The 14,233-nt window shown below is 43.0% G+C and overlaps 1 protein-coding gene across 2 annotated transcripts in view; it reads right to left on the reverse strand.

Moving 5' to 3' along the window:
* Positions 1–11,533, reverse strand: part of LOC144679508 (desmoplakin-like) — an 84,946-nt gene extending 73,413 nt beyond the window's left edge. For both annotated transcript variants that reach the window (XM_078539949.1, XM_078539948.1), the window contains exons 1-3: positions 11,052–11,533; positions 6,933–7,026; positions 573–724 (exon numbers count right to left, since the gene is read on the reverse strand). In XM_078539949.1, the coding sequence (XP_078396075.1) occupies positions 573–724; positions 6,933–7,026; positions 11,052–11,356 (551 nt within the window). In that variant the 5' untranslated portion in view covers positions 11,357–11,533. The remainder of the gene's footprint in view (positions 1–572; positions 725–6,932; positions 7,027–11,051) is intronic.
* Positions 11,534–14,233: the final 2,700 nt, after the last annotated feature.

Consider the following 14,233-nt stretch of genomic DNA (forward strand, 5'->3'; position numbering starts at 1 on the left):
TTTCCCTCACGAAGTGAAGTTTGTTGACAATGATACTTCCTACAATTAGGAAATTACATTTTTTTTTCTTTCCTGTTGTATGGCATTCTTTCAACATCAAAGTGTTGTTTCATAATATGGTGCAGGGCTACTCACAAAGGTTGTGTGAAATCAAACAGCTGCATTCTGACCTGTTGTATTTTGAAATATTCTTAGTTTTTTCTATAGTTAGAGGTTATTATAAAAAAGTCACTTATGAATTCTAGGTGCCAAATTAGTTAATTTCAACTTCAAAACATTCAGTCATCAGTGTATCAAAAGCCAAAAATACCAGCAGGAATTTTCAAATGGTGGGGTTTCCCACTCCACCACACAGAGCCGCAGGGAACACATCCCTGATGGCGGCTGCCATTTTAACGTAAAAATTAAGAGGTATGGGGCAACACAAGTAAATGAAATTTACAAATCAGCCAAGATCTAATCAAATGGCAGAACAGACCCACAGAGCCAGATAGCAGACTCCCATTCCTATGAATCAAAACAGATCTTCAGTACGTTTCAACTTACACCTGAATGGAAGTAAGTTTCCTTACCTTTGTTGGGTTGAATCAAAAGGCTTCCCATTAAGCCTTAAATATTCAACATGGTCTTCAATTTTTGCTAGTTGCTGGCCTGCTATTTTCAACAATTCATCAATTTCTGCCCTGTGTCTTCCAGGCATACCAATATCGAAACAATTCAAATCCTGGAACGAAATAGTATGAGAGCAAAAATGCCTCCTGAATGTCTTCACCAAGGAAAATTCCATTCCACTGTAAGCAGAGTCATGTCCACAATAATATGGCATAATCTTACCAACTAATGTTGCTGTACAAAATTATTTTAATATTTTAACATGACTAGTTAATGCTTCAGCTAAAATAAAACTACGAAGTAATTTCATTTGAATGCATTGGGCAGAATTCCACCCCCCCTACCCCCCAAAATCGGGAGTGGGGGGGGGGGGGGGTAGGAGTTCAGGAGCAGGTGCGCCGCCATTTTACGTGAGTGGGCCCAGCATGACGTCTGCAAGGAAGCGCTGTGCAGGCGGGCGATGGGGGGGGGGCGGTGGATTCCCTGAGCCGAGAGTGCGCTCTTTTGTGCAGTGCGCTCATCTTCCTGAGGCTAAGTGCTGCCTCAGGGAGATTGGCTCCACATTAAAAAAAATTTCCCTGACATGTTCCCTCATATGACACTGTCACATGAGTTGGGACATGTCCATCACTTTTAGTTACACTTCTATTAAATTTTTAAAAACCTGCATGAAGCCTCATCCCGCCCGTGGATGAGGTTTCATGCTTTTTCCAATGCCCGCCAGGGCTCCCGGCCTGCCCGCCAACCTTAAGGTTGGATGAGCAGGTCCACTAATTACTTCAATTACTTTGTCAATGACTTCAATTGGCCGTCGACAGTTCGGTGGGCACACAGCTGATTCGGCTGAGCCCCCGCCAACCTGAAAATTGAAATGAGGTGGGGTGATGTCAGGAGTTCCGCCCGACGTCATCCCGCGTCTGCGAGCGGGCCCCGCCCGGGAAATCCTGGCCAGTGTTTTTTGCAGGTTTACGATATAGTACAATGGTTGAATGTACCCCGAATGTTGCAGTTACCATTTATATACCACTTGGATGTCTGTAGCTGCCAGTCACACAGTAATGATTACTACTCAAAATACACATAACTATGGTACATGTGCATCACAGGAATTTTGCAACGAGATTGAGGTAGTGTTTCCTCATGCTCCTAACTACAGTTGACACTATTATAACCTCACTCCCAAAATAAGGGAATATTAGACTGGGCTACCCAAGCGAGTGTTAAATTTCATTCCTTCTCTCCTGAAGCTGGGAACTTGCTGGTTTGAGATTTTGTGGATGTCATGGACATCTTCAGTATCTCACCCAAGAGGCAATCTACCTGTCAGGGAATCTGAACATCAACCATATATCCAGCCGCATGGGTATTGCAGTTGACTCCATCTCTGTCCTCATCTGACATCCATATACATACAAGTACAGCAGGGATCAGTGCAATCCTAATCAATTGTCTCCTCCCCAATCCAAGTGTAACTCTGCACTCAATTTCACACACCATTCCATCTTAAGGTCAGCTCATTCAATAAAAATCACGAATTGGGATCACCTAGACAAATGGTATCAAGCGTATAACTAACAAAATAATTTCATTTGATCTATAGTTTGCTGTGCTGTGTGTTGGCAGAGGGTGGGAGTTGCAATTGTGTAGGAGTCATGTATGCATGTAATGATCCTCATGTCACTATTATGCACTGCAGCATAGCAGCCCAATAGAAATGAGTGGCTCTCAAGAGTGTCAGGTGATTGAGGGGTAGAGATAGCCTGGCAGTAGGCAGGCAGGGTCAAGTCCCATCTACCACAGTGGCCTGTGGCAGCTGCTTATCCCAGTTTGACATTGCAAGCTCTAACTGCTGCTGTACATGCTGGGCAGCAACAGCCCTGCGTCCTAGGCTCTTCTCTCAGGACAACGGGCCCCATAAACAATGCCAGAACTGATGCCCGCCACCTCCTTCCCCTCACCCCATACAGGATCTCAGAGCTTGCAGCCTGAGCTTTAATCATCAATATGAGGAACAGTTAAAGATGGAACTCGTGCGGGAGACCGGCCATCCTGGGGGAACCCGTTTCCCCTCCAGCAGGAGCTCGCCCAGCATCAGGGAGCAAACTTGCAATGCACCAGGAGTGGCAAAGTCCTGGGATGGAAATGGGATGAATACAGGAAAGTGAGCCATCAAGGGCACACATTACTTCTGTGCAGCCAGTTGGAACTCTCCTTTCCTACCTTTTCTTCAGTGCCCTCCAGCAGGCCCTTTAAAAGGACTATTATTTAGGTCACTGCAGAACTGGAATAACCAGTCATGGCATAAACAGGTGCAGGGCCATTCTTTGCATTTTTAAGTTGTTCCAACACTACTTTCAGATGACCACCAGAGAGGCGCCAAACAGTGAAGGTCAAATACAGTGACTGTCATGCAATTAACACAGATTACAGATCTTATGCCCAAGCATTAGTATGCATTCTGCCTGTTTTACACCTGATATACAGGCAAAGCACATGCCAATTATTACCCCAGTGTGTCCAAGTTACATTTGATAAATGTGACCCACGCTGTGTCAGGATGAGGGATCAGGCCTGCCATGTAAAAGGAGCTTGATGGCCCTGGCCTAGAACGAGATGGGAAGTAGATGCATTGGAATGCCATTAACTCGATCGCTCCCTGTGCAATCCTGTCAATGATATTTTACCAGTTGCTGGACCAAATGCAGAGCAACAATCTGCTCCAAGCAAGCGAGATGTCAATTTACATACTTACAGGCCCTGTTAAAAGAGCCATTTTACAAAACCTGCAGCATTTAGCCGGTGGCAGGGCAACACCCTGCTGTGTGGGGAGGCCGCCAGCTTAATGGAGGTGGCCTCCCTGCGGCAGCCAGTGTTGTTTGAGGGTAAGGTGGGGGGGGGCGGGGGGAGAGCATCAGAGCTGGAGGTTCCAGGGCTCAAAGAAGGGGCTGCAGGCAGGGAAGGCAGCCCCAACAATGCCCCACCAAGGGGCATTACAGGTCAATCCACTTGGTGTGGGCTTTCATGATCACTTTTTTCTGCTGTTCGCCCATAAATTACCAGATTTATTGAATCTAATTTCACAACTTAGTTAGATTTGAACCAACAATCTTTCTGTTGCTAGCTGGGTACTATAACCACTGACCTACTCTAACCTACATTTTTAGGGCCCAATATTAGTGAAGCTGTTATAGACTTGATTTTCCAGCAGGTTTCTCATAAGAAACAGTGAACTTTATTTACAGGGCTTCAGCAGCAGTTACATACTTCCATCAAGATCTACAACTAGTCAAAATTCCTCCCTAAGGTTCCCTGTGCTCAGGGCTGATTCATTCACACTGTCACATGATACTACACAATACAATAAGTCTTAAAGCTACACTTGCTATCGCGGCCCACCTTAAACTTAATACAGAGAAATGCAAAGTTTTTGTTTAAGCACAAATGTAAGTCCACTTTTACACAACTGCATTCATATACAAAGCGATATTGCATAATTTAGCCACATAGTAATTATAGCCAATAATTTTCCTCAAAAAAATTGTTACTTATACAATGGTATAATACTCTTATACAGTGTTGCTGTGTGGAAAATTATGTTGCACAAATAGTGGAAATTTCTATTCCAGAACACAATGGGGTTCTGTATATATCAGGCTACGGACATTATTCTTATTGCTTAGTTTTCCCACACACACATCATCATCAATAATCATGTAATGGTATCAAATGTTTCAAACTACAGTTGATGTCACAGGAAGAATCAACTTCAAATATTGTTTGCTTCATTACAATTATTGTTTTCTAGCTCAATAAAGAAGAAACAAAAAGCCCTGTAATGGTTTGTTACAGTTCACTCAGCAAGCCCAAGTTGCTGTGGCAACATGAGCTTTTACATGCATGTTGTAGTCTGGAACTGTGAATAGCGATGTAGAGGCTCTAGCTTTCTTTCCATCACATAACTGGCCAGGAATCTCTCCTGCTCTTGCCACCTGCCATTGGCGTGCAAGGGATTATTTGCAGGTTGATACTCAACCTGTTTGGTTGTGTTGCTTCCTTGGGCATCAAGTCCTGGGATGGGACTTGAACCTGGAGCTTCTGGCTCAGAGGCAGGGACACAAAGTCCCTATTGCTTATGGTGGTTAGCTTTGAAAGGAATGTGGGAATCCTGTTCAACCAGTTTGAGAGAGTACACACAGAATTAGGAGATATTAGAACAGGGGTAGGCCATTCACCCACTCAAGCTGTTTTTAATCCTTTTTTCTATCCTTTTTCCCAACCACTGCCCCCTCCCCCCACCCAACCCCCAAAAGGGCCATCCGTCACTTGTTCTATGTTGTTCTTTCAGAGTGCTGACCCTTGTTCTGCTGTTCACACATTCCGCTCTCTTACCTTTATATCACTATCAGCACCTTCTTCAGCCCTTACCACTAACATTAACACTCCCTTTGTCTTGTGTCCATGACATCTTTGTCAATCTCTCATCTATCGCTGACCTTCTATCCTGTGTGACCTGCTCCAGCCAGTTCACACAGTATAAATTCCATCACTTCCTACTTCCCTTTAGCTCTGAAGAAGTCATATGGACTCGAAATGTTAACTCCGTTTCTCTCTCTACAGATGCTGTCAGACCTGCTGAGTTTTTCCAGCATTTTGCTTTTATTTCAGATTTCCAGCATCAGTATTTTGCTTTTACCCTCTCAAACCTGTTCTGCCATTAAATAAGATCATAACTGATCTTTACCTCAACACAATTACCTGCTTTTGCTCGGTCCCCTCTATACCTTACCTAACAAAGAAAAAAATCAATCCCGGTCTTGATTATTTCAATTGACCCCACATCCATAGCTTTTTAGGGAAGTAAGTTCCAGGTTCTCACTACCCTGTGTGTTAAAAAGTGATACCCAATTTCACTCCCAAATGGTTTAGCTTTAATTTTAAGATTATGCCTACTTATTCTGGATTACCCTACCAAGGGAAATAGCTTAGATGCAGATAAACTATCAATTCCATTTTGTTCATTTTTAAAGACCTCGATTAGATTACAACTCAATCTTTTAAACTCAAGGGAATACAAGCCAAGTTTATGCAGCCTGGCCTCATTTTAATCCTGTAAGAGGACAATCGAGCTGTACTTCTATTGAGAGTTACATTGTTGTTTAGTGCTTTAAATCTGGGTTTTCCCCATTGATAATAGCATACTGTTTGTTGAGGGCGAGCAGAAAACAAAAAGAGGCAAATTAAATTGTCCTTTTGTTTTGCAGTATATGTTTTAGTGGCAGGAGGGGTATGAGACATAGCCTTAATAAACAAAGGCAACTATTTAGGAAAACTAAATGCAATGATTGAAAGTTTAGGAATGCCTAGATAGAGCTTCAACTACCAACAGCTCCGGAACCACACTGTTTGACATACTGTTGGCCCAGTTAAGCTCATTGGCAATGAAACTCCTAAGATGAGAATGATGGTTTGGTAATGGCAGGGTCTTTGACAATCAGTGTTGAAGACAGTCATTACTTGTTGTTGCAAAGGTTACCCGCCACTTTTCAGCCGAAGTTTGTCCCCTTGATCTGAAATATACCTCAATATGCAGTGAGACATCTATAAAACATGAAGGTCCCTTGCAGTATTGAGTGTTGGCAATAAATTTGCCATATATGGAATATTTAACGGCATTGACTTTAACAAATGGATGATTTTGGATGGCAGCTTGGACAGGAATGTTGATGAGAAGACCAGTTCCAAATTCCATACTTCAAGGATGTTCAACAAAAAAACCATTTTCCAATTTAACTGGGGGTAGATATTAGTCATATGTAACAGAGCAAATAAGGCACTATCTCACTGACCGCCTGTTATACGTAATGCACAATATACAGTTCCATTGAACTCAATGTAACTGAACATTAGACAGGGCGTATAACAGGCAGCCGATACAATACTGTCTGTTTTGTACTGCCGCCTGAGTCAAATTTCTACCCCGTTACCTCTACATAGCATAGTAATAGCTGTAAGGTCAATTGCTGTCATGATGGTCTAATGACAGAAAACTTGAAACTGCATGAGGTTACAAGGGTAAAAATGAAATCAATACATAGTTATTGGAAGAAACTAATAAAAATGACTCTGGAAGGTTCTAATAAAACAGAAAACCCCAAACCCAATATGCAGGATTAAGTACTTTTATATTAAAAATAGAGTACATTTGTAATCATTTTTGTTCTTTGTTACATTGAGACTGCAGGGATATGAATATCACATTTTGTTGTTTCGTGCAATGGCATGTGTTCTTGCATTTTAAAATCTTTGTTTTAAGAATTTACCTGTTGGAGTAGTACTTCTGCCCGACTGAGATTCATCACACAATCATCTGTCGTCCACTGCATCAGGTTTTGTCTTTTTAGTGAATCCCTATTACTTAAAGAGAAACAGACAAGTGTGTGTGCAGGACAAGTAAATATGTGTTTATCAAAATCAGTTGATGCTGTACTAACATATAGCTGTAGTTAGTTATTAATTCATGTATTTTTATCCTCCTAGGTGCCTCTTTCCTGTCATCACATCTCCTTTCATTTATCTCCTCTGCCCTCCCAAATACCTACCCCAATCATCAGAACTCCTTGACTTTGCTTCTATCCTGCTGCCAACCCAGATTCAATTCCCTTAGATAAGCCTACAGCTTCTCACTATGCCTCTCTTGGTATCCTCCGAAGGGCCTATCAAGACACTCAACACTGCATCCCTATGAGCACCAACCAGAACTGCCCTAACCTGCTCTCTTACTGATTTTCCCATCTACCGCATCCACTGGGGATCAATTTGGTCAATCTACTGCCTATCCAAACCACCCCTCCCAATGCTGACCCTGTGAACACTATGACATATTTACCCGAATTGAACTTCCCGCCTGGCCATACCTTTGACCACTTGCCCCACCCAGGCCATCGTGGTGGTGATCTTATTATCAGATCACACGTTGATCTTTCCCCTTAATCCTAAAAATTTCTTCACCTTTGAGCGTCTCACCTTGTTCCACCACAACACCTTTCACTTAAAATCCTCATTCTCTACCACCCAAGTACCATTGAAAGTTTTCTCACCAAGATATTTTCACTACTTTCCTTCCTCATCCTCTGCCCCAAGTAACTTCTCACCCTCAATAATTTCAACCGCCATCTCAATTCATGCTCTCTCCGGAGTTCACTGCCCTCCTACCCTCCCTTAATGTCTTCCTCCATGTAAACACCCCAACACATAATCATAACCACCCTCTCGATCTTGCCATCTCACGTGGTCTCACTACTTCCATCATATCAATCACAGACAAGACCATTTCTGATCACTTCCTTGTTATCATTCCCTGTCCATATCCACCTTCCCCACCCTACTTCATTCTGTATCCACTCTCTCTCCCATTTCACTTACAACTACACTTTCAAAATTCCAATTGTCCAGCCTTTGGCCCTATGTACAACAAAACATTTCTGTAGCTATAAACCACAACCTCACCTCCACCTTTGATGCTCCAGTTCTCATGAAAATCATTACACTCTCTCACCCTGATTGTTCCCCAAGTATAGCCCTCATCTTCACTCCCTTAAGTCCAAGAGATGCAGAATGGTGGACAACTGGTTTAGCCATTCATTGCCAGATCTGGCTGGACCACAGAAAGCCCCGCTAAAACTGCTCACTATTTCAGGGTCATCCTGAAGTGTAAAGATGATCCTAGTTTCTTTTACTGCAAACCATCTACTTCAAGCCATCTTCTTAAGTCTCCTCCACCCTCACCTTCATCAATGTGAGGAGTGCATGGGCATCTTTCTCACTAAGGTTGAGATCAGCCAATCAGCTGACTCTGCCACCTCCCTCCCCAGCCCAATGGGCTCTCACCAGCCAAGCCTTGAACCCTAAGACTTTCCTCACGTTGTGCTCTGAATTCCCCTCATGATCTCTCCGAAATCATCTTGTCCACGAGACCCATCTATTGCTCCCTCGACCCTATTCTCACCAAAGTGCTGACCATCCAACTTTCCTTTTTAGTTCCCATATTAGCTGATATTGTCAAGGTTCTCCCTCTTCAGTTACTGTAGCAAGTACTCATGATAAATCTGCTGTCATTACCCCTTTCCTCAAAAAACTAACTTTTGACCCCGCCTTCCTTGCAAACTACTGTCCCATCTTCAACCTCCCTTTCCTTTCCAAAGTCATTTGAAGTGTGGTTGCCTCATGAATCCATGCCCAGCTTTCAGGGAACACTGTCTAAATTCTTCCAGTCAGTTTCCCACCCTGTCGCTCTACAGAAACAGCTCTCAAAATCTTATGTTACCATGTTCATAGTAAGCTATCTTGTCCATCTCAACCTGTCTGCAGCCTTCAACACAATTGATCCTGCACCTCTCCAATCTAATCTATCTAGTGTCAGCCAATATCACTTGCAATGGCTTCTTTGTGCTCCCACACCATTGCCTCTAGTGTTCACCGAAGGTCTATCCGTGACCCCCCCCCCCCCCACCCCCACTCCCCCCAACCCCCACCTCCCTTTTTCATCTACTTGCTGCCCTCTGTATCATCAGAAAACACAGCGTCAGTTTCCACATGCAGACTGACATTACCCAGCTCTACCACATCACCACCTCTCTCAAGCTGTTCACCATCTCTAAACTGTCAGACTCCTTGTCCAACATCCAGTACTGGCTGAACAGAATTTCCTCCAATGAAACTTTTGGAAGACTAAAGCTGTTCTCTTCAGTCCCTACCAGAATTCCACTCCCGGGCCACTGACTTCATCCCTCTCCCTCACAAATGTGAGACTGAACCAGACTGTTCGCAACCTTGGTGTCATAATTGACCCCAAGATGAACTTCCAGTCATGCATCCGTGCCGCCCCTAAGACCACCTATTTCTGTAACATCGCTCTGCCGCAAATCATTTATTGCTGAAGCTCTCTTCCCTTTCTTTGTTACTTCTCAGCTTAACTACTCCAAAACACTCCCAGCTAGTCTTCCATATTCTACCCTCCCTAAACTTGAGGTTATCCAAACATTACTGTCTGTGTTCTAACTTGCATCAAGCCCCATTCACTGATCACTCGTGTGCTCAGTGATTTACATTGGCTCTCAATAAAGAAATGTCTCATCCTTGGTTTTCAAACCCATCCATGCCCTTACCCTTCCCTATCGCTAACCTCCAGAGCCTTCATATCTACGCTCCTTTAATTCTGGCCTCTTGCGCATCCCTGATTTTAAATCACTCTAACAGCATCTGTGGAGAGGAAGACAGAGTTAACGTTTCCATTCTGTATGACTCAGTTCTGATGAAGAGTCATACAGACTCGAAACGTTAACTCTGTCTTCCTCTCCACAGATGCTGTCAGACCTGCTGAGTTTTTCCAGCTACTTTTGTTTCAGATTTCCAGCATCCACAGTATTTTGCTTTTATTTAAACCATTCTACCTAAATCTTTTCACCTTTCTTTCCTCCTTAAAATCTACCGCTTTGACAAAGCTTATAATCATCTGCTCTAAAATCTCCTTATGTGGGTTGGTGTCGGATTTAGTTTTTTAATGCTTCCGTGAAGCACCTTAGGATATTTTATTACATTAAAAGGTGCTACATAAGTGCAAGTTGTTGTTACACGTGTACACGTCAAGTATGTCAGGAAAACACATTGAATTGTTAGTCTAAATAGTTTTAATATTTTAAGTGCTAAAATAAATTCTGAATAGTGTTCAAAAGGTGCGTTGAGTAGATAGCATCTCCTTAAATCCCTACTCCAAACACATTTTGCTAAGTGTTTAACAAAAACAGAAAATGCTGGAAAAACTCAGCAGGTCTGACTACATCTGTGGAGAGAGCAACTCTGTTTCTCTCTCCACAGATGCTGTCAGACCTGCTGAGTTTTTCCAGCATTTTCTGTTTTTGTTTCATATTTCCAGCATCCGCAGTATTTTGCTTCTTTTATTGCAAAGTGTTCATTTCTGAAAGTGCGTCACTTTTTCCAAGTTATGCAAGAAAATTCGCACCTTCTGCTTCTCAACTGCAAATAGTGCGTGATTCCAGTTAATGTCTGCACCAAGGCAAATAGTTGAAACACATTTGACTTGTTTGGTAACTTCATTTTGTTAAAAAGGTGTGGCAAAGACTTCACACGCCCAATGCAGGTGAGTCTCTCTCTCTTTCTCTCTCTCAACCATTTTGAGGCACGTCAGGAACTACTCTCGGATCTCCCCGCTCCCGCCTCCGCCCCCGGAGTTCGCCTTTCTCTTCTCTCCACACCCACTTCCTTTTCTCCCCCACCCGTAAAAAAGTGAAAAAAACCTTATACAAAAACGTTTTTTTTTTTACAGACATTAAAATGGAAACTCAATGAAAAAAGAACTTTGCCACAAAGTTGATCAAATTGCCGGGGGGGAGCGAAAGGAAGGAAAACCAACCAGTCTTTACCTGGCGTGTTGGGTTAACTCGTAGTTCCTGTTCTCCGACATCCGAGGCTTCAGGGAGCTGTATGTAATTCGGCTCTGGGTGTTCGTGCGGAGCTCACCATCACCAACCCCGACCATATACTGCTGCTGCCCAGCCTGGTGCTGTCTTGCTAGGTGCATGTCACCTCCTCCCGCTCCGTGCTGCAACACGAACACGTCTCCCGCTCCATCGCTGCGGGTGGAGTAATCACCGGAGAAGCGAGCCATGTATTGACGGTCAGACACCGAGCGGCGGTTCAGCGCCGACTGAGAGCCGTACAAACTCATCACTACAACCCTCTGCACACAACGCACTCCTCAACTGACCCACACCTGCATACATATATATATATATATATATATAATCCAGCCGATTGCACCGGAGCACAGTCCACACACCACCTCTACACCTCCAGCAACACTGCAAATTTCAGCAAGAATTCCCCCTTTGGCTCTTGAAACTCCGCCCCAAATTTTGGGCGCAACTAAGTTACACCCTCAGCAACCACCCATACCTGAGTAATGGAGAGTTCTGAAGAGTGAAACGCCTGTTACCCTGAAGCAACAAAGTCCAGTGTGGGTGTTTTTTTTTCAAAAATATGTATATGGTAACGAGATAAAGATCAAATCACTCCTTTTTCTGACTTTTTTTTTCTAACCAGGTGGAGTATTAACAAGAAGCACTGGAGTAAAATCTGTGCGTCGCTGGTTGTTGTGCGAGTTGTGAGGTTTTTGATAGCCGATAGGTTTGGCTAGAAAGGAAAACGATTAGTGTAAATGTTAAACCTGATCCAACACTGTGTTTTGTGAAATGGCGATAGTATTTACTTTAACCGGGAGATAAGCCTCCATTGCACTCTTATGTTACAGAAAGGGTATTTAATGATCCAAATTTGGTCTCCAGCTCATGAAAACTGGAAATTGAAACTTTTGAGCTTACATTTCGCATAACATTTATCGACTCGAAGACGATTGTTGAAGTGTTTAACAAGTGAAAGTGAGGGAGGTGGGCCCTGAAAACATCTTCACTACTTCTGATCAGCTGCGATTTAAACTGAAACAAGTTTTTGTTATTTGTAATGTAATTGATTTTACATTATAATGAAACAATGTTTCTGGCATTGCAGTCTGCTTGAACCAGACGACCTACTGTTTGGGGCAGAGATCCACTAGGGTGGAGTGAGTGAGACTGGACCTGAGATTCAAGTTTGCATGCTTTTCCAACGCCACTTTCAGAGCCTTGCAAACAGCCTGCTGTTTTAAACTGAAAGTTTTGGGTGGGGGTGGGGGAATGCTTTAAAGTAACGATTGTTGAGCCCTTTACTGTGAAGAATGTGAATGCTGTACAATAATGGAACTTTTCCCACGTCCGCGGCTTCCAAATGTCAGCAGCATACATTCTTACATCAAAAATAGGAGATAGTTTGATTAGATGGAGAGTAAAAGTCATTCTACTCTGAAGGTTAAACGGACTGGCTGGGCCGGACTGTGTAATGGTTTCGAGGCAACACTCGCCCCAGTTCGTCAACCCCTAGTCTCATCATTCCATTGCCCACACCCCTCCATCTTATATCCTCTGAGTGACATTTGCTAAATTAATACCAAGTTTTGTCATGATCTTCCATGCCCACTTCGAACTCCACTGAGATTGAGTAAAATAGAAGTTTTACCATCTGCCAACAGAGGTGAATTTCATTCCGTGATTTTTGGATTAGATTTGAACAAATTATGTTCCTATATATTTTTAAGGCAGAGGTGGATGGATTCTTGGTAAGCAAGGGAATGTTATGTTATTGGCAGTAGGTGGTATGCAGATTTCAGATTGCTATCAGATCAGCCATGATCTCATTAAATGGCAGAGCAGGTTCGAGGGGCTGAATGGCCTCCTCCTGCTCCTTGTTCCTATCTTCCAGAACCTCAAAAGTAATAATTTCTGGACTATTACCTGAGCAAATTGTCATAGGACAAATAAAATTAGAGAAATGAATGCGTGGCTCAAAGACTGGTGTGAGAGAAGTGGGTTCTGGTTTGTGGGGCACTGGCACCAGTATTGGGGAAAGTGGGATCTGAACCATGCTAGGTCTGGTGTCCTTGTGAGTCTCCTAACTAGGGAAGTAGAGGGGGTTTTAAACTGACTAGTTCGGGCAAGGGTTCAAATTTGGGAAGATGTGATAAACCAAAGAGTAGAGATGTGGCAAGATAATGTATTAATATGAGAAATGATAAACTGACCGTAACAGGAAGGGACAGAGAGTTCAAATCTAAGAGTAACTCAGCAGATAAGGCTAGACACTACAAAAATAAAAAAGGACAAAACTAAAGGCTCTGCATCTAAATGCATGTAGCATTTGAAACAAAACAGATGAACTGATAGTGCAAATAGAAATAAATGAATATGATCTGATAGCCATTACAGAGACATGCTTAGAGGATGACATAGATTGGGACCTGAATATTGAAGGGTATGTGATATTTAGGAAGGACAGGAAGTTAGGAAAAGGTGATGGGGTAGTTCTTTTAATTAATTATGGTATTAGCACATTAGAGAAGAATGACCTAAGTTCAGGAAGCCAGAATGTTTGGGTTGAGATGAGGAATGATAAGGCAAGAAGTCACTTGTGCAAGTGGTGTACAGACCCCCTATTTGTAACTACACAGTAGGACAGAGTACAAAAGAAGAGATAATGGGAGCTTACCAGAAAGATACACCAATGATCATGGAGGATTTTAATCTACATATAAACTGGAAAAGTCAGATGGACAAGGATAGTGTAGATGAGTTCATAGAATGTTTTTTGAGATAGTTTCTTAGAACAGTGCATTCTGGAGCCAACTAGAGAGCAGGCTATGCTAGATCTGGAATAAAAACAAAAAATGCTGGAAAAACTCAGCAGGTCTGGCAGCATGTGTGGAAAGAGAAGCAGAGTTAACATTTCGAGTCCGTATGACTCTTCTTCGACACATTAGGGAGGGGGAAAGTTACCTGGATGCTTTATACCAGGAGGCAGTCACACCACTTGGGATAGGGTCTTCTGATTTGGTCAGTGGTCAGGAACTGGAGGGTGTGGCTGCGAGTGAGGCAGGTGAGGGGACCCAGAGGGAAGGAGTGTGAGCCCCTGCAATTGTCCAACAGGTTTGAGGTTCTTTCAGCTGGTTTGGATGAGA

The sequence above is a fragment of the Cetorhinus maximus genome, chromosome 4, assembly GCF_964194155.1.
Source record: "Cetorhinus maximus chromosome 4, sCetMax3.hap1.1, whole genome shotgun sequence".
Classification (NCBI taxonomy): domain Eukaryota; kingdom Metazoa; phylum Chordata; class Chondrichthyes; order Lamniformes; family Cetorhinidae; genus Cetorhinus; species Cetorhinus maximus.